Source organism: Helianthus annuus, chromosome 1, assembly GCF_002127325.2.
Source record: "Helianthus annuus cultivar XRQ/B chromosome 1, HanXRQr2.0-SUNRISE, whole genome shotgun sequence".
Taxonomy (NCBI): domain Eukaryota; kingdom Viridiplantae; phylum Streptophyta; class Magnoliopsida; order Asterales; family Asteraceae; genus Helianthus; species Helianthus annuus.
The window spans coordinates 36,401,978-36,426,356 of record NC_035433.2 but is presented as its reverse complement, the minus strand read 5'-3'; the positions used below and the strand labels follow the sequence as shown (position 1 = coordinate 36,426,356).

The following is a 24,379-nucleotide window of genomic DNA, read 5'->3' as shown; positions in this document are numbered from 1 at the left end:
ATTTCATCCTTTACAACTTGTAAAGTGATTTTACAAAAATTAATCTTCTTGCATTTTCTTGTTTCCTACACTTTACTAGTTCCATTTAACCATCAAAACATGTTTTCTTTCTTTCAAAAATCAATCCATGTTAAATCTTGAAGTAGACTTTAGTTTCTTGAAAATCTTATTTTTTGAAATCTTACATTTTCAAGACTTATATCTTGTAGGATTCATCATCCTACACTAAATCAAACTCATCTTCAAGTTCATGTTCAACATAAAGGATGATCAACATAAATTTCTCAAGATCCATCCTCATACTTGCTAGATCATGTGTTGAATCATCATCTAGCAAGCTTCATATGGTGATCTACACCATACATACAAGTAATCAACAAACAAGTTTACTACATACACTTAAACAACTTTGATCTGCATGTTTTAGAGCTTTATGTTCATGTTCATCTTCATGTTTTGTTGAGATTCTTTAGATTACCAAGTTACATCTTTACTTTAACCACTAAAATTAAGAGTAAAAACAAGATCAAAGGAGCTTACTGCTAGCTCTAAGGCTAGGGAAGAATCAAGATGGAAGATGACGAGAAATGAAGTGGATAATAGCTCCTAGAGAAGGTCCTTCCAATTCCCTTACTTCCAACCTTCTTAGTTAAGCTTGAAACACCTTAGATTATGCTTGGATTACTTGGAAATGGCTTGAAGAATGATGACAAAAGAAGAGGGTGTTGGACCGTAGGTAATGAAGAGGGAGGAGAAGAGTTTTGTTGCTTTGAAGTGTTGAAGATGATAAGGGTTCAAGACTAAGGGTTATTATAAAATGACTTCCAACATGTTATTAGCCATAAGTTACCATGTTTAATATCATACCAACATTATCTAATAAAATATTGAAATTGAAATAAAATCAAGTTGTGGGGCCCTTATTGGACCGTCCACAATTGGGGGGGGGGGTCTTGGTTCCATTTCAAACGCTAGTTACACAATCTAGTTACATGTTAAATGTTTAATTTAGGGGTTTAAGTGTGTTTAGGTGTTTTAGGATGTATTATGATGTTTAGTGATCATAACTAGCTTTGTAACATTAAAACAATGCTTCTAGTTAAATTTTGGTGTTTCGTTTAGTATCCGGTTGTTCGTTTGGTTACTGGTTCGTTAAGGTGCTAAATTGCGCAGTTTAGTGTGCAATATGATGTCTTTTATGACAATTTTGATTCCTGGCATTTATCAAGGTATTCTGGACACTTAAACCATATTTCTGCATTATATTTTGAGGTTAAAATGCTGAATTTTGTTGTTTTCTGCAGAATTCTGCAGTTTTAGTGTGTTTAGGGCACTTTCTGGCACTTAAATCATCACTCGGAAGGCAGTTTTATAGTCCCTACTTTCCTACATGATATTATAGTGTAACTCTTTGTTCCGGGGCTCATTCTGTGTTCTAACAACATGTCTGTCTGAGTAATGAACTCCAGTTAGTACTTCTAGTTTATCTGATCAATGTACTAGTTTTGTTATGTGCACTAATTCAACTGTCTCATGTTGCATTTAACATTCATAAATAACATGCAATCATGTGATGTATTTGTATGTCTATGACAGTAATCAGAAAATCATTCATATCATTAATTCAATCATGCACAGTCATTAAGGTACAAATTACTGTTTGTTTTATACGGAACACATGGAAAAGTGCCAGTTGTCACACCGACACCCGTCATGTTAAATCTGACTCAAAATATACATTAGCTAGTAAATAGTACCCATGCCATAAACTATTTTATTTTTTTAATTTAAAAAAGTTAAATGCCCCAACCCACCCACCAATCCCCAGGTAACCTACTAGCTTAACCAACTCGTCTTACCTACCTTTGGGGGTGACAACAGCGTTCTGGCATGGGTTCGCACCTGTGGAGTGCCCCGAGCCCCCTAAGGGGCGACCACCCCAGCCATGACAGTAGGTCCGCTATTATACAACGCTATGGAATTTCAGACGCCCTTGTTTTCTATGTCATCTAGGGCTGTTTATGAGCCGATCCGAACCGAGCAGACCTTTGCTCGTGCTTGGCTTCTTTACAACCGAGCGAAATCCGAATGAGCATATTCGAGCGTGTAAGAGCAAGCGGCGAGCGAGAAGCGAGCGACAAGTAAATTGGATAACCATAGATTTAGCATGTTTCCTTCGATGTCTCCACTATCAGGTCACGACTAAGGTCCAACTGTCCGAGGACGACACTAAGATTGAGGTTGGATCGTCCGAGGATGAGGCTCTGGTTGAGGCAAATGAGGCGATGAATATACAACAGAGAACAATTGTCGCATTATGGCGTATGGTGAGAGCAAGAGACGATTGACGACTGACGATTGATGAGAGAAAGATGTCAAATATTGTCGCTTCACGACTTAGAATTTTAGTTTTAAAGTTGGTGTTAAATTTTTTATTGGTTTGATTAGGCTAGTATGGATAAATATAATTGTATATTTGAGTATAGTGGTCCAAATCTAATAAAGCGGTATGTATAAAATATGAATATACATGTAATTTGTGTGTGCATATATAATTATATATGTAATAAATTAATAAAAATTAATTCGAGCCGAACCAAGCCGAACGGACATTTGCTCATGCTTGGCTCGTTTGCAAACCGAACCAAACCGAACGAGCATATTTCGAGCATTTTTCGAACAATCAACGAGCAAGCGATGAACGACGAGCGATAAGCGATTTGAACGGCTATAATTGTCATCTCTCTTTCAAGATCGTGTGGGATTCCAAATACACCATGAACACTCTTAACTACATGAATATATAACTACAAAAGTAACAAATTTTACTGTTTTTTCCCTCAAAAAATACAAAATGGGTGGGGCCTACAAGTCGTCCTGATTTGTAGTTTTAGCTAATCTTTACAACACGTGACGTGTCTACAATCTCACATCCTACCAAAAGGTACCATACCATACCTTTACCAGAAGAAGAGAGAGAAAGCTTCAGAGCTTCACATTGACGATCACAAAAGCTCAAATCTTTCAAGTAAAAATTCAATCTTTTTCCTCAAACATTTCTTCTTTTTGGTTTATAATCACTACACATTTCATAATCCAGATGGGTCTTCCTCCCCATGAAGCAATCAACCAGTTCAAGGAGTTGATGGACCAAGGTTTCTTCATACCTCATCTTTCTTCTTTGACTTTAAAGATTTACTAAATTTGACATTTGTGACATTTTTCTTGCAGTTGATGAGCCTCTTAAAAGAACATTCAAGGTTCTGCTCATGTTTCCCTTTTAGATCTATGATTATTTTGTTGAATTCTATTGTTAGATGTGTGTAGATTTATGTAGTTGAACTTGTTTTTGGAAGAAAATTGGTTGATGTGCAAATGCTGGTGGTTAAAGAAAGTGTTGTAAAGTTTAGATCTTTAATCTTGTAGTTTTTGAGTTGGGTTTGGACTGATGACCCTATATTTTTTTTTATTTTTTTTTTAATTTGATGACCCAATTGGAAGCTTAAGTTAGTTGTCACAGATGAACATATTCTAAGGGTTATTATTTATATAAGGAAAAATTAGAAGTTTTGTCCTTTATCTTTATACCACTTTTCAGCTTTTCAGACGGTGTCCTTTTTAACGAATGTTGACAGGCGGTGTCCTATTTTGTTGCATGTTTAGTCCTTTACACCCAACCCAATTAAAAAACCCTGTTAATCGTTGACAGACGTTGTCCTTTACTAGGTATTTTGTTGCAAGTTTAGTGGACCTAGGTATTTTGTTGCAAGTTTAGTCCTTTACACCCAACAATTAACAGGGTTTTTTAACTGGGTTGGGTGTAAAGGACTAAACTTGCAACAAAATACCTAGTAAAGGACACCGCCTGTCAACATTCGTTAAAAAGGACACCGCCTGAAAAGTGGTATAAAGATAAAGGAAAAACTTGTATTTTTCCTTTATATAAATAATGACTATTTAGGCATTTAAATTGATGCTTAAGTTGAAAGCTTGAATTAGTTCTAACTGATGAACAGTGTACAAGAATCTTTGAATAAATGGTGTATCTTTAGGCAGTTAATTACACTTGGTAAGTTTAGTTTCCAAGAGTTGGATTTGAAATGATGACTCAATTGGAAGCTTGAATTAGTTAAAGAATCTTTATATCAATGACGAATCTCATGTTCATGGTTGCATTCTGTTTCGGGCTTACTTGAGTATTATTTGTTCAGAACGTTCATCAGGGATACGTAGTCGAAACTTTGGAGAGATTTCTTAAAGCAAGAGAAGGAAATGTTACAAAAGCCCACAAGATGGTTTGATCTATGATCCTTTACGCTTCATAGTACTGATTTTTCGTGTGATTATGAGTGATGTGTTTGTGTAAATTACAGTTGGTGGATAGCTTACAGTGGAGGCTGCAAAATGGGATAGATGACATTTTAGCTGCAAGTGCCTTTACCCTGATCACCGTCACTTAAACTAGTTTAATCTTCAAACAGTAAATATTTGTTTGGATACACGTTTTGGAACTGATTATTCCATACTTCAAAACGTGCATCTAAACACCTCCGTTTTTGTTTAACAATATAGTGACCCGAGGGTTTTCATATGCAGAAACCGATTATTCCTGCTAATTTCTACAGAGGAGTTCGTGATTCGCAGCTGATAGGACTGTCTGGTTACACAAGAGAGGTTACATATATTCACTTTTTTTCTTATTTATTATTATCATTATTTATTATTATTATTTTTTTTTGCATTATTCTCACTTATTTCTGTTTATTATACAGGGCCTTCCCGTGTTTGCTATCGGTGCAGGCCTCAGCACATTCGACAAAGCATCTGTAAGACTTTGTTTAAACGACTCGAGAATTTAATTAATTATATTAATTAGAAATCTAACGATGTATTTTAATCTAAATTATAATTTGCAGATCCATTATTATGTGCAATCACACATTCAAATAAATGAATATCGGGATCGTGTGATACTGGTAAGAAGAATATCAATGATTTATTAGGTTTTATTTTTCCTCATTAGCACGGGTAGGGTTCAGATCGACTTGGTGGGTTGAACTGTTTATTTCATATTTTTTTAAATGTGTGTTAGGTGATAAAATAAAAATAGGCCAAATGTAAAGGTTAAAAGAGAAATTAACGTCATGTTTTATAATTTAAAACCTAATTCTTTCATACACATTTTTATTTTTGGTTGTATACTTGTTAAAATGAGTATTAATACAATAAAAAATTAATAAACTATTTTTTTCGGGTTAAACGAGCTGCTAAGTGCTAACTTTCACTTTCGAATTCGTTATAGCCGGCTGCAACTAAAAGGAATGGAAAGTATATTGGCAAGTGTGTGAAGGTTTTAGATATGAGTGGCCTAAAGCTTTCTGCACTGAACCAGATTAAGGTACATTTATTAAAACATATTATTTATAAATATATTCTTAAAAAAAAAACTTAAAACAAATATTAGTTAACGAACATTGATGTTTTGCGCTGCAGCTGCTGACAACAATCTCTACTGTTGATGATCTCAACTACCCGGAGAAAACTATCACGTATTATATAGTAAACGTCCCCTACATATTCTCAGCTTGTTGGAAGGTCAGCTCGATTCAGTTAACTCCGTTATTATTAAAGAACAATAATCATTATGCTAATTATGAATTTTGGCACATGTAGGTTGTGAAACCGCTGTTGCAAGAGAGAACAAAGTTAAAAATACGAGTGTTGCAAGGTGGAGGTCGTGACGAGCTGTTAAAGGTAAATACATGGCAGTTGATTTGAATGGCATAGATTAAGGGTGGCAGTTTTTGACACGACACGTAAATAATCGGCTTTTGAGTTGTCATGTCTTAACCCTTCTAATAAATGGGTCGTGTTCGGTTTGATCTGTTTAATTGAAAAGGTTGACCCGCCAACGCATTTACAATCTGTTTAACCCATTTATTACAACCCACTAACCCGATTAACATGTTTACAACTTGATTACTACCTTGACGCATTTAGATAAATGGGTTAAACGGGTTGTGTTTGAGGTACATGCTTATTAATTGTGACTGGGTTAGAAATGTTTTTCGACACAAATAAATGTATGGGTGTGTTTGGGTTGAACAATTCAACACGCCAACCCAACATGATTATTGATCACCAATATTTCTGCTGTGCAGATAATGGACTACCCTTCACTCCCTCATTTCTGCCGAAGAGATGGGTCTGGATCCGGGTCCGGTTCTGGGTCAGGAGCGGGCAATTCGAATGATAATTGCTACTCGTTGGACCATCCATTTCATCAAGAACTTTACAACTACATGAAGGAGCTATCAGGGATTGATGAACCAAAAGAGCCAACAAAGCAAGGATCGATCCACGTGGAAGTGCCAATGGGGGACCACGAAGGCGTAGAGTTACACAGAACGTTGGAATCGGAGCTGATGAAGCTCAGAACCCGAAAGAGCCTATCTGGGTCTTTAGAGAAAGTCAAGATCAGTGATTAAAGATATAATTATGAAGACGAGTGATTAGTAGTGTGACTATGTGGTGTTGTTTAGTCATTAGTTGCTCATTATGCGGATGTATTTGTATTAGATCTACATGCATCATGTATCATCTATGGTCCATTTAGGTAGTAGGAGTTGCAATAGAGATGCTTTAGTAATGGACATAAATAGAAGGTTCATGTTAACGAACTCTGTAATGTATCAATCCTGTATGTGTTTTAGTAAGTTGTTTAGTCTTTTGGGCTGCTGAACTATTGATTTTACGCGTGTTAGGGAGATGAGGCACATCGTTCCTAAAAAGCAATGAGGTGGTGATTTTTGCTGAGATCCAATTTGCGCATCTGCCAGCTTGAGTTAATGCCATACCAAACGCCTCACTTACATGAAGCTCGCCTTTTAGGACCTAAATGCGTTGATGTGGCTCACATCCTTTCAAACTAAAGGCCAAACGGGTCAAGCCCAAACTGACCTATACCCGTTTAAGGCTAAACTCAAACCAGTGAATTCAAACATTAAGATGGAAGCAAAAGCTATCTATATCACATTAATGATAATACAGTCATTAGAGTATACATTAAGAAGCTAAAATCTACATATGCAAACAAAAGATGTAAAGTCATTAGCCCAAAACATGTGAACTATATCTGTACATTCCACAGCCTGTAAAACATGCTTCACTGCACATACAGGTTGATCTAGATTAATATATGCTGCACATTAACTTAACCTTTCTGTTTACCGGTGTCATGAATGCCACCATTTTCAGTCATCAAAACCTATTTTCTTTCTTCTGTTTTCCTACCTCGAGACTTCCATACACCCTGCATCCACAACAAAATCACATTCTTAACATGAAATTTAGCAGAATATAATATTAATATAAAAAAGGATGCAGATGGGTACAAGAGGCATATCATCGGATAATTCTGCTTCGTCGTCATCTTCTTGAATGGATCCTGACACATCAGCAACATTTTCAGATTCGCTCTGCACAGAATCGGGATCACTGAACCTGTTCTCTGCATTTTTATCGCGCACTCTATCACTTGCATCGTCCTCTTCTACACAAGTAAATAAATACCATAAAAAAACTAGGCAAAATATAAGTCAAAAGGTAAAATTACTGTCAAGATATTAACCTGAGTCCAAATTATCAACTTTTGAAAAAGTTAAATCCTCATGTTCACGTTCAGAGTCTGTCGTATTATCAAGTTCATCTGTTCTTTCTACTTCCAAATATTCAAGTTTCTTCCGTCTTACCTTCGTATTCTTTCTAGGGGTTCTTTTGCTTCTTACCATGGATGACGGATGCCTGTCATTTTCATACCTAACGTTTACAATTAACATAATTTCCTCAAGAAAAAGAAAAAAATATATATATCAATTACTCAGAAAACAAGAAACAAGTACTCACATGTCACTTGATTCCTTCTTTCCCTTAGAATTATCCACAACTTTAATTTTCTTCTTAGAGGACCTACATGCGTAACAGTCGACACAGACCAAAATCAAGTCATTTGCTAAAATGAAGATTGTAAGCTAAATATTTAAAAAAAAAAAGTTGGCCGTACTCACCCTTTTTTAGGACGTGGACTCTTGGACGATTTATTCCGCTGTAGAAGTGAATTAAAAGTAACATATCATAAATCGATCGAGGCAATTACATATATACCCGTGAAAACTTTACATGATATCATATTTACCCAACGAAGAAAAGAAGCATCCATTCAAAATACCAAAAATTTCAATCACCCATTTCACTAATACAATTTATATTATGACCATTGTACCCTTATATTTCTCCTAACACTTCAAACTCTCATATCCTAATGCAAGTTTTAAGAGAAGGGTATAAATGTAACAGATTTGCATATGCGTATATTTGACATTCTGTTTCGAAGGGTATACATGAAATTGTCCCCACTTTATACGTACAATGATGACAAAATAAAGATAAGAGATAACACTTGCCTTTGTAGGCTTGGGAGTGTTTCTAACAAGCACCCACCGCTCCTTGTCCAATCGTAGCACTTCAACATCACCATCATTGTATAACACCTTCAGCATAATACAAGTTTGTGGGAAATTAAATGAATAAGCATATTTAAAATTAATATCACATTTGATAAACTGTGATAACAGAACTATGCAACTTACCACATGTCTCTTCTTTTCATGGTCATAAGACTTCACCAATCCTTCATAAAACCTAAAAAACAGTAATTTAGAAAGTGAATGTGTAACGATTATCTTTTTTACTAGATACGAAAAAGAAACTCACTCTCTATCCTTAGGCCACCAAACTTTTATCCGTCTGCCAATCAAGTCTGTCGTGTGTTGACTGTGTTCACTTTCCCCTTCCTTTGATGTGCACTAAAGAGAAGAATAAATCATGTCAGAAACAACAATTCATGATATTAAAAATAGTAAAGTACATGGATGGCCCCTATGGTTTACCAAAATTTTACATTTGCTCCCTTTTCAAAAGTATATTGATGGTCCCTGTGGTTTACACTTTGTAACGCATTAAGTCCCCAGCTTTTTCCAAAAGTACATGTGGTTTGCACTTTGTTACGCATTTAGTCCCTAACTTGGACCCGCTGAAACCTTTAGATTTGTTGGTTGGGGATTAAATGTGTTGCAAAGTGCAAATCACATGGATCATTCGTGTACTTCTGAAAAACCAGGGACCAAAACCAAAATTTTGGTAAACCACGGGGACCATCCGTGTACTTTACTCTATTAAAAACTGAAAAAGTCAAAGGTCAACAACAAACCTTTGCTAATCCTGCAACACTTGCTCGTTTCCGCTTCCTCACAGATCCTGATTCTTTATTATTAACATCGTTATCAACATGCTTTTCAGGATTCTGCATGAAGCAATAAAACATTAGCAGTTAAAATGATAATAATATGTTTTTTATTTTTAAAAAATTACCTCTACGTCACTGCCATCAGTTTTCCCATCTTCTTTTGTATGTATATGGTCTTCTAAATCACTCATTTTGATGTTATCAAAAGCTGACAACACATTTGACTTCTTACGTTTGGCTACCGCAACACTTATTGTTTGGTTAGGTATTCTTTTCCTCTTATGCTTTTCATCAGATTTATTTATTTCATGACCATTTGACACACCTAATTTATGCAAATCTATTTTTCTCACCATACCCAAGTTATCATCATTGTTGTTATTATCTTTATTACTATTATTTTGTACAGAAGTCAATGTAGATCCATTTTTAACAGACTTTCTGTCCTTTGTTCCTCTAGCTTTTAGCCTTTCCAGTATTATTCCTAAAGGAACCTCCTTCCCACTTGTTTCTTCAATGTCCAGTATATCATCGTCAATAATTTTTGAGGTCGCCTGAACAAGAATAAATGCATAATTATCACTAACTTGTTAATTTGTAAATAGTGAATTGTACTTTACATCCTTTAAGTTTGAGCCAAATTGCAAGCGGTGTCCTTTAACTAACAAAATTACACTGGATATCCTTTATGTTATTGTTTCTCATCAGGCGGTGTCCTTTTACCCTTACCCAGTCAGTTTTTTTCTGTTAACTTTTAACACGTGCCACTCACATGAAGGCATAATGGTCATTTTCACTTATTTTGTGGTTAGTATACATATACTTATTTAATTTTGTTTTAGTTATCAAGTGAAAACGACTACTATGCCCTCATGTGAGTGGCATGTGTTAAGAGTTAACATAAAATATTAACTGGGTTAGGGCAAAAGGACACTGCCTGATGAGAAACAGTAACATAAAGGACATACAGTGTAATTCCGTTACTTAAAGGACGCCGCCTGTAATTTGGCTCAAAGTTAAAGGAAGCAAAATGCAATTTACTCATTTGTAAATGATCATTATGTGAAAATAACATACACTTTCATTGGATTCCATGTTGAGCGACTCAAAGTGCGCAACAGCACTAGCCTCACCCAACCATGTATGGCCTTTAGTCACATGTTTCTTGTCTTCTTTCTCCTGTTCTTTTTTATCGATTTCTGACTCCTTTTCTTCTTCTTTGTCTTTCTCAGTCTCGTTTTCTTCTTTCTTATCATGTGATACGTATAGCCCCTGAGGTACACGAACATGTACCAATGGCTCCTCAAGATCTTCTTGCTTTTGGGCTAAGCGTTTGGTGATTAAGAAGCAGAGGTCGCAAATTGCATACGAGTTCTGAATATGTATAGAAGTTAATAATTTATAACTATGTAACTATTTTATATACATAAATGCATCTGTTTAATTATGTATGTTATGTACCTTTGACATGTTTGTATCTATAGCATCTTCAGAGCTCCGGATGCTTTGAAGAATAGAAAGTACGGAAATAACCTCTTCCTTCTTTAGACTATTACTGGGCTTCCCGTCTTCATGGAAATTTGTCAACATAGAAAGAAATAAATACAATTTCCTGGAAATTTAAACATGTTATCATTCAACCAATCAGATTCAATAAATAAGCAGTTGACAAAATATGGTAATGTAATAAGAGTCAATAGGAGGGTAAAAGTTTTTTGACTTGACCCGAAACCCGACACAAAAAAACACCTCTGGGTCACACGACCCGTTTAAAAAAACGTATTGGTTCAAGTTGAGCCGTATAAAAACGGGTTGACTGATACGATTGATCCAAGTAAAATTATCAAAGAAAAACCCAAAGTGATTCATGTCTATTCTAGAGGGGGGAAAAGTGAAAAGTATGCAAGTGGCTAAAGTTGTTAGTGGGGTAGTAGTCTATATAATATGTAATAACTCCTTATGGAGATTAGTTTTGTGAATTGAGAGTTTGTTAGGCTCCTGCAGTATGCATGGAGAGAGGGTGTGACCCTGGTGTTTGATTTCCTTTTCTCTTTCATTGTATCCCAGTATCCATTACAATAAAAATCCTTTGCCTCAATCTATTGCATTCATTTTCAATTCTCTATCATTGGTCCGACCTGCCATCGTCCTGCCGAGATCATGGTGAATCAAGCGGCTCGACTGGATGGTCATGATGAACAAATCCAACAGTTGCATCAGGCTGTTGCTGCGATTCAAGCATCTCTGGAGACAGATCGAGCTGAATCTGCGGAATTCCGTAAGATGGTTTTTGATTGGATGAAATCACAGGAGAAACGATCGGGGGATGTTTCCTTTGGTTCGTCGTCTGGTGGGGTTTTCTCTCCTTCCGGCGGTGCGAAACTCCCGGACTCGTCGGGTGGTCCGTCTGGTCTTCCTTGGGCAGTGAAGAAGGTGAAGCTTCCAGAATTTTGTGGTTTTGATCCCCAGGGTTGGATTCAGAAAGCTAATCTGTTCTTCGACATCAACCAAACTCCGGACAATCTGCGTCTCCGTCTCTCAATTGAGCATGATTGGGGTTGCTCAACACTGGTTTACGGTGATTACGCAGGTACGTGATTCCCTTACATGGTCTGATTTTCAATAGGAGTTGTTACAACGTTTCAATGGTTTGGAAATTCACAATCCTTATGAACAATTAGCCACCATTCAACAATCGGACTCCATTCATGATTACATCGATGATTTTGAGTATTTGATGTCGTTGGTTCCACGTTTACCGGAATCACAGGCGTTAGGATATTTTGTGGCGGGGTTACGTGATGATGTAAAAAAATGGGTCCGTCTTCATCGTCCACAATCTCGATTGGATTGGATGCGATGTATATCGCTAAGGACGTTGAAGAGATGTTACGTCCTTCTACTGGTACTGGATCTTCTTCTCGTTACAGATACCTAAATCGTTCTGGGCCTACTAGTGCTGAAGGGTCTCCACAGTTGGGCCGTTTTGAGCCCAAAGTATCTGTCCAAAATAAACCCTGGGAAAAGAGCCCAATCTCTAAATCTGAGGTTTATCGTTCCCACAATTCTGTTCGCCCTCAGGGTCAGCCGACGGCGGAATTAGGGCAACAAAATTCACGCGATCGTGGGATTCGTTCTCTCTCCCGTACCGAGTGGGAGGATCGTCGGAAGAAGGGGTTGTGTTTTCGGTGTGGTCAGCAGTATGGACCAGCTCACAAATGTCCTGAAGGTAAACTTCGAATTTTATTATTGGGGGATGATGAGTCTGACACTTCTGAGGGTGAAAACTTCAATTTCGAACATGGGGGTCAACCTGAGTTGGTTTCGGGTACTGAAACTCTCACTAGAACTTGTATGGCTTTGGAATTTGCGGGTTCTTTGGCGATTTGTGGTGGGGCTAAAACCTTGAAGTTTGAAGGGGCTTTATTGGGTATACCAATCTGTATACTGGTTGATAGTGGAGCTACACACAATTTTGTGTCTCGTCGATTGGTGGCAGCATTGGGCTTATCCTCTTCCACTTTCGACGGTATTCGTATTAAGTTGGGTGATGGTCATTTTGTTTTCGTCACAGAACGTTGTTGTAATATCTCGGTTCATGTGGGTCCCTGTATCTTTGTGGTGAATGCCTTGGTATTTGACACGGGTAATTTGGATATGGTCCTTGGCATGGAGTGGCTTCAATCTTTGGGGGAAGTGGTTCACGATTGGCATAATTTGTGGATGAAATTTGTGTATCAAGGGACTCCCATTCAGTTACATGGGCTTTCTTTGGGACTCTCCTCCCCTGCGGCTCTGCAACAATGGTTGGCTATGGACGAAGGACTTAACTCTTCCTTGAGTGGGGATTTGTCAACTCAATCAAAAAACGCTCCTCCTTCATTGCCTATGGATCAGCAGCAGGAACTCTCCTTGCTATTGTCTACATTTGATTCCATTTTTCAGTCCCCAACCTCCCTACCTCCGGTTAGGGCACATGATCATGGTATTACGCTATCTTCAACTGAACCAATTTGTGTACGCCCTTATCGTTATCCGCATGTTCAGAAAACTGAGATTGAAAGGCAGGTTCAAGAGTTGTTATCTTTGGGAATGATTCGTCCAAGCAAGAGTGCATATTCCAGTCCGGTGATCCTGGTAAGAAAAAAAGACAATTCCTGGCGTATGTGTGTTGATTACCGGGCTCTTAATAATGCTACGGTACCGGATAAATATCCTATTCCCGTGGTAGAGGAGCTTATTGATGAATTGCACGGTGCTCTTTATTTTTCTAAGCTGGATTTGAAATCAAGGTATAATCAGATTCGGATGCGGGAAGATAGCATTGACAAGACAGCTTTCCGTACACACGATGGCCATTATGAGTATTTGGTGATGCCTTTTGGGCTCACGAATGCGCCGACTACTTTTCAGGCCATTATGAACGACATTTTCAGGCCGTTTTTGCGTCGAATGGTGGTAATTTTCTTTGATGATATATTGGTTTACAGCCCTTCTTGGGCTGATCACATGAATGATTTACAGTCTGTTTTCACAATTCTGTTACAAAATCAGTTTTTGGTCAACCGTACCAAATGTGCCTTTGATCAGGAATCGATTGAGTATCTCGGTCACATAATTAGTGGTCAGGGTGTCTCCATGGACCCACACAAAATAGAGGCGGTGCTTAACTGGCCGGTGCCGAAACATTTGAAAGGGCTGCGCGGTTTTTTGGGACTCACCGGCTATTATCGAAAATTTGTTAAGCATTATGGAAGCATTGCTCGCCCTTTGACCGATCTTACCAAAAAGGATGCATTCATATGGCAACCTGAGGGCTCAGCAGGCCTTCGACGACTTGAAACAAGCTATGGTTTCTGCTCCGGTGTTGGCACTTCCGGATTTTTCTTGTCCGTTTGTGATTGAATGCGACGCGTCGGGTCGGGGTATTGGTGCTGTTTTGATGCAGAATAAGCGCCCTATTGCTTATTTCAGCAAAGCATTAAGTGCCCGAAATTTGGCCAAATCAGCTTATGAGAGGGAAATGATGGCATTGGTTCTTGCGGTCCAACATTGGCGTGCATACCTATTGGGCTCTCGTTTTATCGTGTACACTGATCAAAAGAGCCTCAAATTTCTATTACAACAGCGGGTTTCTTCTCCTGACCAACAAAATTGGGTTGCTAAACTTTTGGGTTACACGTTTGATATCCAATATAAACCAGGGCGGGAAAACAGAGCCGCTGATGCACTCTCTCGCCGGGCTGATTGCGGAGAATTTCTACAGTTGGTGTCTTCTCCGGTATGGGTACAAGGAGCCCAGTTGATTGAGGAAGCTAAAGCGGATGTTTCGTTGCAACAGTTGATGCGAAAATGTCAGACGGCTCCTCTCAAGTATCCGGGGTACACGGTTAAACAAGGTGTTTTGTATTATCGTAACCGGGTAGTTATACCTTCCAACTCCAAGTTCATTCCTTCCTTGTTACACGAGTTTCACACCACGGCTACGGGAGGTCACTCCGGGTTCTATCGAACTTATCGGCGGTTGGCAGCTAACCTGTATTGGCCGGGAATGACGAAGTCCGTCAAACGATTTGTACGCGAATGTGATATTTGTCAACGTTGCAAGGCTAGTTCAGCCTTACCTGGGGGTTTATTGCAACCTCTAGATATTCCGGATGCGATTTGGGAACATGTTTCTATGGATTTTATTGTTGGCTTACCATCTTCTCGAGGTTATACGGTTATTCTAGTGGTGGTGGATCGTTTGTCTAAATATGCCCACTTCATTCTCCTGAAACACCCTTATACTTCCAGATCGCTGATGTCTTTATCAAGGAAGTAATTCGTCATCATGGGGTTCCCAAGTCCATTGTTAGCGATCGGGACCCATTATTTCTGAGCAAATTTTGGCAGGAAATATTCCGCTCTATGGGAACTAAATTGCACATGAGTTCGGCTTATCATCCTGAATCGGATGGTCAAACCGAAGTGATCAACCGTTGTGTTGAAGCGTATCTTCGATGCTTTGCAGTAGACCAGCCCAAAAACTGGGCAGTTTGGCTTCCCTGGGCAGAATTTTGGTATAATTCCACCTTCCATGTATCGACTGGAACCACTCCATTCGAAATGGTTTATGGCCGTCGCCCTCCGTCGGTGATTCAATTTGTTTCGGGTGAAGTTCGGGTTGAAATGGTTGCTCAAGATCTCCGTGACAGGGATGAAGCTCTGAAACAATTGAAAATCCATTTGTCTAATGCTCAGGGCGCGATGAAGGCTCAAGCGGATAAGAAACGACGTGACGTTCAATATCAAGTGGGAGAGTGGGTGTACGTGCGTCTTAAACCATATCGCCAGATGTCTGTTGTAAGCCGTATCCATCAGAAACTGGCTGCCAAATACTTTGGTCCCTTCCAAATTATTGCGAAAATCGGAGCAGTAGCCTACCGTTTACAGTTACCGGCTACTTCCAAAATCCATCCAGTCTTTCACGTTTCCCTGTTAAAAAAGGTCATCTCAGGATCTGCAGAGGCCGAGCTACCTCCTGAGCTGTCCGTTGACACCGATGAACCACTCCTTCCAGCAGCAATCGTGGCTACTCGCGTAAGACAAGATGGTCACGAGGCGATAGAGCAATGGTTAGTTCAGTGGCAGGGACAACCACTTGATGAAGCAACATGGGAAGATGCTGATTGGGTAAAGGGTCAATTTCCTACAGTAAGTCTTGAGGACAAGACTTCTTCGGAAGGGGCGAGTATTGATACGATTGATCCAAGTAAAATTATCAAAGAAAAACCCAAAGTGATTCATGTCTATTCTAGAGGGGGGAAAAGTGAAAAGTATGCAAGTGGCTAAAGTTGTTAGTGGGGTAGTAGTCTATATAATATGTAATAACTCCTTATGGAGATTAGTTTTGTGAATTGAGAGTTTGTTAGGCTCCTGCAGTATGCATGGAGAGAGGGTGTGACCCTGGTGTTTGATTTCCTTTTCTCTTTCATTGTAACCCAGTATCCATTACAATAAAAATCCTTTGCCTCAATCTATTGCATTCATTTTCAATTCTCTATCATTGACCCGTTAACCCATTTAACTATTTAGAAAAAAAAAACTTTTGTATTTTTGTTTTTGTTTTTTCCGTTTTCATTTTACATGGTTAGTCATAATAATGTTAGTTTTGGCACATTATATTATTTACTTGTCATGCTCATAACGACCATTAAACTGTTTATCGATAACCCACTTAAAACCGATATATTACAAAGGATTACACGCCAATATACCAAATATACTGACATGAATACGTAACCTAAGCTGAGCCCTATGAGCCTGTTACCTGTATATTGGTTCATATGCTTTGAGATCCTTGCATTGATCAATATTTGGAAAAGAAGGATGATGGGCAAGTGCATGGATCAAATAGAGAAGAATGGATTCTGGACGAACAACAGAAAATTTTCCATCACTTTGCACCGAAACTTGTCTTGCTTTTCCTTGCTGACACATCTGAATGATGTCATTCAGATTACGGTTTTCCTGCCAAATATAAGTTTAATACCAAAATAGTAAAAATGACTATTTTGTACGCTTCAAACATAATAATTTTGTAAAAGATCCAGCAAGAACCTCAGATTTCTCTTCTTGAACTGATTGCTGAGAGCCTAGATCTAGTAAGAAACCACAAGCGTATTTAGGGTCCAAACTTCGGTCCTTAATGTATTGATGAACTTTTTTGAGAAATAATCTCTTAACTTCAGGGAATTCAAACTACAAGTGTCATCAGAAAAGAGAAAAACAAATAGTAAGAGGTAAAGCTAGCTACCGATAAGTGGGTGTAAAAAAGAGTGAATTCGGGTTTTTTTGTCTGGGTAATTGGGCCAATTCAGATCAAATATAAAACAATAGCTACAAATCAAATATGGTCGAACTGGCTATATGGGTCAAGCGTCTAAAGTGTATTCAAAAGCTTGCAGTGCTCTAACTCGTTATATTTTACAAAAGCTGCATTGTGATTATAATAACACTGTGTTTTAATTATATTTAATAATACATTAATTGTTTACAAAATTCCAAACAGAAGGACTTTACCTCTGAAGTTCTCAAGGTGTGGTAGAATACATCAACGGGAATCTTCTTATCCCAATGCCTTGATAACCGAAGAATAGCCTTGGCTGCAGCTAGCTTTAAATGGGCCTTATCGACACGACTGTGGAGGGTGGGAAAAAAGTATCTAAAAGATTAGAATATAAAAATAACTAGCGAACGTATAAGATTTCAGTGACCAAAAGCACCTTGATTCGATATCTTTTGAGATTTCCCCAAAAGAAAGTATGTTGTTGAGATCTTTTATAAGTTCACCAATCCCAACACAAAGATGTGCATCTTTCACTGGCAAATAACTCTTTACCAGAGTCTTGATGCCAAATATCTAAACGGCAACATTTGGTCAAAAAAGCATGAGAAACTTAAAACATCCATCAAAATTAGAAATCTAGAACTTTCAATTATAATATATATACTAACCTTCAATGAACACACTTCACTTTTATCATCCCAAGATTCTTTTGTTTTATCACTTGTTTTCTAAGACATAGTTAAACAAACTTTAGAGTAACGTACACGGATGATCCCTCGGTTTTAACAAAATTTTGGATTTGGTCCCAATCTTTTCCAAAGTACACGGATGGTCCACGCAGTTTGCACTTTGTAACGCATTTGGTCTCCGGCTTTTTTCCAAAAGTACATGGATGGTCCCTGTGGTTTGTACTTTGTAACGCATTTAGTCCCTAACTTGGACCTGCTGAAACCTTTAGATTTGTTGGCTAGGGACTAAATGCGTTACAAAGTGCAAACCACAAGGACCATGCGTGTACTTTCGAAAAGCTAGTGACCAAATCCAAAATTTTGGTAAACCACAAGGACCATGCGTGTACTTTACTCCAAACTTTACTACTCATAATAAATAACGAGTAGAAGATAGCAACTGGATTCAAATATTCAATACCTCACTGTACCCTAAGATATCTTTCTTTATGAAGTTTCGAATTTTGGTCTCTTGAGTTTCAAAAACAGGCCTCGCGGTCTGTGCAATGCAACCGAGAGATTGTAGCACCGAAGACAAATGCTCCTTCTTCTCTAGCATATCCACAAGTTTCTGTACATTTTCCAAAAAAAAGATTAAATAAGTATAATCGAGGCATGTTTAGAATAAATATCGAAAGAAATTTCAAATCGGAACCTTGTATAATACAGATAATGATTTGAGCTCATCATCCTTTGTTATGGCAACTAATGCATGCATGGCATACTTGGCGAGCCGCCTACTACCTTCTAAGCATAATCTCTCTAAAAATAGATCTAATGAACTGAAAAGGAATAATATAACATTTAGAGAGACATAAATAACGAACGTGATACGCTTCACAAAAAAGTTCATATTTTTTCATCAAGTAAAATGCCATTTTCGTCCCTGAGGTTTGATCAGTTTTGCGACTTTTGTCCAAAGGTTTGTTTTTCCGCATATGGATCAAAAAGGTTTGAAATCTTGCCATTTGCATCCGGCTCGTTAACTCCATCCATTTTTCTCTGTTAGGTCAGGGGTATTTTCATCTTTTTTGTTAACTTAAAGGGCAATTCGGTCTTTTTCACTTTATGTACAAGCATTTAGCATAATGTCAAGTATTCAAAACAAAACAAAGTAGATAAAGAGACGGAAATACCCCTGACGGCTGACTTAACAGAGAAAAATGGATGGAGTAAGGAGCCAGATGAAAATGGCAAGATTTCAAATTCAAACCTTTTGGATCCAGATGCAGAAAACAAACCTTTGGACGAAAGTCGCAAAACTGGCCAAACCTCAGGGACGAAAATGGCATTTTACTCTTTTTCATACCTAGATGATTTTCCTGATTGTTCCCTAATCGCGCCACCAGCTTTTGCGAGAACATACAAAATGCCTTCTTTTATTACTTCATTATCATCTTCGAGAAGATGGACCAAATCTTTTTCAGTCCTACTAAGTAATAAAGGACTAAAGGATGCAAGAATCTGAAAATACATAACATATTTATGTCAAGATTGTTGAAATAAACAGCAAACATTTTACCATAAAAGCTAAAGAAGTTCTACCACAAGTATATTCATGCAAGACTGTGTCAGTAGTCTGTTTCTGGAAGATTTCTGTAGGTCCACCTCTAGAAGAATATCCTTAACATAATCCTTGTTAAACAGTATATACGAGCACTTTATAGACAGAATGCTTAAAATTCCGTAAAGTGGATGCTTCTGGCCAACTATCTTGAGTAATGCATCCTATAAATCAAAATAAGAATGTTACATGTATCATACACACGAGTCAATATCGTATTTTACTGGACGTTTTCATGTCAGTATACGAGTTGCGTGTTTACGTGGAAAACGACTAACAAAAAACTACTTTACAACTAACTCCTTCACTTTCGGCTAGTTTCTTACCCGAGATTTGGAACTTTGAAGAGAACTAGTGGTGGGATCAAGTAATGTAGCCAATATTTTCCAAACATTAGCATCCTTTAGTTGGTGAAGAAGCAAGAAATCTGACTCGGCTTTTGTGGGGTCCGTGAAACAGCGAGACATAAAGCGAAAGCAGACCATGACTTTCTTCTTGACCTCTAAAGCATCACTTTCCTAAATCGTAAAAGAAAAGAAAAATCTTTTAGTTAGAACTTACAAATAAAATGTAGTCTTCTCCTGTCTGTGGTTGTCGGTTAATGAAAGACCAAACCTTATGCATCTTCCTAAGAGAAAGATACTTCCGTAACTCTAACTGTAACCTGCGATCCAATTGAAAAAAAAAATTGATTATTGTAAGTGGATGTATTTATCAAAGGATTTTTTGTTATCGTAACAAACCTTTGTTTTTGCTCCAGTATTTTCTCCAAAGCTTTTATCTCAACCTTATCAAATTTTGAAAATAGTCTGACCCATGTTCTAACCTTGTCTTTAACAGAAAATTCAGCTGGGAAGAGAGACGTGCATAGAATGCATTCAGCCGTGTCTGATCTGAAACTCAGAAAATGTTTTTAATAGTCAACCAGTGGGTTACCACTCGCGCTCCGCATCGGGTTCGAAACGTAGATAAAAAAAAAACAAATTGCGAGAGTTAAAGTTGTTTGATGTATTAGTAAAGGGGCTAAACATGTCACTATTAAAGTTGAGGGGCTAAACATGTCATTATTAAAGTTGAGGGGCTAAAGTTGTTTGATGTAGTTAAGGGGCTAAACATGTAATTATTAAAGTTGAGGGGCTAAACATGTAATTATTAAAGTTGAGGGGCTAAAGTTGTTTGATGTAGACAAAACAGCATATATTTATAATATATAATATGCTATCATAATTAGCAAAAAATAAACAACTAAAAAGGTATAACATACCTAAAATCTTTATCATAAAAACATCTTAAGATTCGTCCCGGAATCCAATTATAACCATCGCTCATATGCTTGGTGCAGCTCATGCGGTATATATCAGATAGCCTCTCCATGGTATACTTTTTCACAAGAAGCTGTAATTAAAACAACTAATTTATATCAACATACTGTTTAGAGTAAAGTACACGGATGGTCCCTGTGGTTAACCAAAATTTTGGATTTAGTCCCTAGTTTTTTAAAAGTACACGGATGGTCCCTGTGGTTTGCACTTTGTAACGTATTTAGTCCCCAACCTTTGCCAAAAGTATATGGATGGTCCTTGTGGTATGCACTTTATAACGCATTTAGTCACTGAACGTTGAGAACTAAACGTGTTACAAAGTGCAAACCACAGGGACCATGCGTGTACTTTTGGCAAAGGTTGGGGACTAAATACGTTACAAAGTGCAAAACACAGGGACCATCCGTGTAGTTTTAAAAAACTAGGGACTATATACTTTACTCTACTGTTTAATTGAAATGCATTCATAATTAGAAAATACAAATGATAATTACAGATTTGTCACGAAGTCGGTCAGCTACAAGCTTTACGGTGTTGGGTGATATAGAAGATAATTCATGACATGCTATGTCTGAAACTACTGCAACCACTTTTTGGCGGATGCTTTCATCATAATCCAACAGGCGGTCACAGAGGGCAGCTACCAAATTTGAGATAAAAAGTAGACTTATGTTAAGTAACATTGTAACTGAATGATGAAAGTGAAATAATATAAGATAAATTAAACCTTACCGATAAATTGAGGAGATTCTGATCTGGAAGGATTGGATAATATACAAAGCTTGACGTGTTCAAGAACCGACATTCGAACTTCAACAACTTTGTCTGTCAACCTCTTCAAAAAATCTATAACGATCGGATGAAACGTGTCGGGAATGCTACATCCTGGGATTGAAAAAAGGTCCCCCGCTAGTTTGACCGCTTTTAACCGAACGTCTAGTTTATCTGTCTGTAAATCTCATCACTTTACTCACCAAAACTTATAAACAATTGTTTGAAACGGAATGACATCGATATTAAATTATGTTTAGATTCTTAGGTGGCGTTTAGTTTGTACTTTATAGTCAGGACTCAGGAATCAATACGGCTACGGGTTTGATAACTGGTGTAAATCGAGAAAAATATGAGTAATTGTAAATCGAGGGGGGAAAAAGTTGTGATTACCAGGAGCTCTCCACTTAAGTAGGGAATGATTCCCGCTAAAGCCTGGGGAGCACAACGGTAGATATCATAGATGATTTCATGGTGATCAATCTGCAGAGAAAATGCAGAAGTAGAGGCTTCTCCTGACATTGATTTTACAATGAAATGTTTAATGCCTGGTTCAAGTTTTCCGGCACACTGTGCTATAACACTCATAGCAAGCTTCCTTGCAGCCATAGTTATTGCCTATTGTTATCAAAGTTACAAATTAAACCCTTGGTAGAAATGATATGCATGTAAATGTAGTGTATATATATTAATTATGAAAGAAGATGGCTTACTTTCTTATTTCGGCCCAAGACACGCAAGATAATGAGCAAAAGGTCTTGGTTAATGTCTTCACTCTCTTCCAAAAGAGCCACCATGATTGTCTTCATTGATGTAATAACAGTCTCAGAATGCCCATCACTGCATATGTTAAATATTAACAAAAATGAATTTCCCATTTGATTATCAAAAATGAATATTATGTTACAAAAATGAACCTGGCAACAGCAAAAAATGTTGTGAACATTTCGTTGATTAAATCATCACATTCAAGATCCAACATCACAACGCATGATCTATATTTAGCTACGGTTTCCAAGATTGTAACTCTTCTCCCATACGACGGGCCTCTGGTATCTCTTAGCCCACTGAATGTGCTTACAATCAAATGGAAGACATCCTGAAGCACAAATGCACAACGTAACAGCCGTTAGAACGGTTAGATGATGGTTTATGCAACTAAAAGTATTTCCCAAGAGGAAAATCATACCTTTAACACGTCATCATCATATGGTGCTTCAGGAGCGGTCACTCTGGTTATTTCACATGTACAAGCGGCAGCAAGAAGCTTAACTTCTTTGTCATGATGTTTTAGCAATTCTGGCTTTACAATTGCGTTTACGAAAGGTTGCATAGATTTTAATACTTCCTTTCCTGGTGATTGCTCTAACTCAGATAAAGATGCCGCAGCTTGCTGCAGTAAACCAAAGCATATGCATTATGTTTATACTTTATTATAACATCCATCAAACATCAGTACATCACATCATTTCAAATTTTTGCCCATTTTTTAAATTTCTATAATTCAAGAATGTCCTTGGTACCGGTAAACGTCCAGATATTTCCCTGGGTGACTATGTTTCTATAATTGGCAATATGTTATCTTATATAAGCAATGACTTCTATTTTGTGTTTTTTTAGCAATCTTAAATTTCTAAAACTAGGAGATCAAGCCAACTAAACCTAAACATCAAGTATCCAACACTGACCCTCAAAAGCACAGATGACAGACCTAAAAAGCATAATTAAATCAGCCATTATCAACATTAAGAATGATAGAAGCTGCAAACATTTTACAACCTCCACTATTTATCTTCCTCAGCCCTTCAACCCCAACCCTAATTCAAATCAGATTCTACAAAATTTTCAACATACTTACGAATTCTCCCCCCAAAAAATAGAAAAAGTTTTCCAAACAGATACGGCAAAACCACAAAAAAATATCATTTCTGTTTTCTGTACAAGTGCAAATCATTGCCTAAAGGCTAAAGGCACCACAAACAAACTCACAAAGCAACGTTTTATACTGAATGAAAACTCTTAAGTAGTGTTCGTTTCACAGAATGGAATTGGAATGTAGATTTCATTCCTTATACGGTTAGTTTCAACAAAAGAAGGAATTAAAATTGAATCGGAATCACTTGAAATCACTACTTGAAGGATATCAAGAGATTTAGATTCAATTCCAATTCCTTCTTTTGTTGAAACAACATAAGGAACGAAATCCACATTCCTCCATTATGTGAGACGAACACCACCTAAAAGTGGAATAATGAATAGTCTAATTACAGGCCCAAACATATCATAAACTTAAATATATTCCCCACTCTCTGAAACTGAACCCTAATTTAAACAAAATTCAGACAAAATTTCCAGAATATCCTCAAACAATTATTCATTCTCCAACAAACAAGCTGCAAAACTCAAACAATCAATCCACATACAACCAACACGAACTCAAATTTCACCGAAATTCGAACCAATCGAATCAAACTCACAACAAATTCCACAACAACAGAACCTGAAACAAACGAGAATCTACAACAGTTGAAGGATTTCAACATGCAATGAGGAGAAGGAACCTTTAGGAGTTTGACGAGAGCATCTTTGTTGGCAGGTGGATTGTCGAGTTTGGATCCAACATCCTCCAGTGTCTTTTGGAGCTTTTCGGACATTGTTTGGTGTTGGGAGATGTGAATTTTGATGTGGAAATTAGGGTTCTAAATCGCCATTAAAGGGTTTTCTCGAACAAGAAGGGGGAAACCAGTGAGAATTTGAAGAAAGAAATTATCCACGCGATACGGACAGAGCTTCAACTCGAACTCTTTAGATCTCTATGACGCTAGTCACAGTTTTTTACAACTTTTTTATTATCATTAA

General features: G+C 37.5%; 2 protein-coding genes across 4 annotated transcripts; one reads left to right on the top strand and one right to left on the bottom strand.

Annotated features, from left to right (window-relative positions):
- Nucleotides 1-2,883: 2,883 nt before the first annotated feature.
- Nucleotides 2,884-6,749, top strand: LOC110944102 (phosphatidylinositol/phosphatidylcholine transfer protein SFH2). Of its 2 annotated transcripts, XM_022185819.2 has the most exons (12): nt 2,884-3,028; nt 3,101-3,155; nt 3,232-3,260; nt 4,212-4,295; nt 4,374-4,427; nt 4,597-4,674; nt 4,773-4,826; nt 4,917-4,976; nt 5,303-5,398; nt 5,494-5,595; nt 5,674-5,754; nt 6,162-6,749. In XM_022185819.2, exons 2-12 carry the CDS (start codon nt 3,101-3,103, stop codon nt 6,486-6,488), a joined length of 1,020 nt encoding a protein of 339 aa, XP_022041511.1. In that variant the 5' UTR covers nt 2,884-3,028; the 3' UTR covers nt 6,489-6,749. The 2 variants fall into 2 exon arrangements, with proteins under 2 accessions (XP_022041511.1, XP_035846411.1); XM_035990518.1 differs by having other exon boundaries at nt 2,944-3,155.
- Nucleotides 6,750-7,009: 260 nt separating this feature from the next.
- Nucleotides 7,010-24,344, bottom strand: LOC110944111 (sister chromatid cohesion protein PDS5 homolog A). Of its 2 annotated transcripts, none has more exons than XM_022185827.2 (32): nt 24,082-24,344; nt 22,710-22,913; nt 22,438-22,619; nt 22,234-22,360; nt 21,914-22,138; nt 21,482-21,698; nt 21,244-21,389; nt 20,692-20,822; nt 20,171-20,320; nt 20,043-20,091; nt 19,754-19,945; nt 19,409-19,591; nt 19,173-19,327; nt 18,519-18,645; nt 18,285-18,434; nt 17,804-17,863; nt 17,572-17,708; nt 17,369-17,486; nt 16,907-17,047; nt 16,617-16,816; nt 10,766-10,916; nt 10,382-10,678; nt 9,430-9,858; nt 9,269-9,361; nt 8,773-8,864; nt 8,649-8,700; nt 8,463-8,549; nt 8,067-8,104; nt 7,906-7,968; nt 7,631-7,818; nt 7,395-7,552; nt 7,010-7,312 (listed from the first exon to the last, which is right to left on the bottom strand). In XM_022185827.2, the coding sequence occupies exons 1-32, from the start codon at nt 24,172-24,174 to the stop codon at nt 7,268-7,270; spliced, it is 4,680 nt and encodes a 1,559-aa protein (XP_022041519.1). In that variant the 5' UTR covers nt 24,175-24,344; the 3' UTR covers nt 7,010-7,267. The 2 variants fall into 2 exon arrangements, with proteins under 2 accessions (XP_022041519.1, XP_022041524.1); XM_022185832.2 differs by having other exon boundaries at nt 7,631-7,803.
- Nucleotides 24,345-24,379: the final 35 nt, after the last annotated feature.

What these genes read in the sequence shown, in the direction of transcription:
- LOC110944102 (XM_022185819.2), top strand. Translation starts at nt 3,101, where the DNA reads ATGGGTCTTCCTCCCCATGAAGCAATCAACCAGTTCAAGGAGTTGATG. An exon ending in CAAGGAGTTGATGGACCAAG is followed by an intron (nt 3,156 to 3,231) that starts GTTTCTTCATAC and finishes TTTTTCTTGCAG; the next exon opens with TTGATGAGCCTCTTAAAAGA. An exon ending in TGTCTGGTTACACAAGAGAG is followed by an intron (nt 4,675 to 4,772) that starts GTTACATATATT and finishes TTTATTATACAG; the next exon opens with GGCCTTCCCGTGTTTGCTAT.
- LOC110944111 (XM_022185827.2), bottom strand. Translation starts at nt 24,174, where the DNA reads ATGTCCGAAAAGCTCCAAAAGACACTGGAGGATGTTGGATCCAAACTC. An exon ending in ACTTAAGTGGAGAGCTCCTG is followed by an intron (nt 21,699 to 21,913) that starts GTAATCACAACT and finishes TGAGATTTACAG; the next exon opens with ACAGATAAACTAGACGTTCG. An exon ending in TTTTATGATAAAGATTTTAG is followed by an intron (nt 20,321 to 20,691) that starts GTATGTTATACC and finishes TCTGAGTTTCAG; the next exon opens with ATCAGACACGGCTGAATGCA.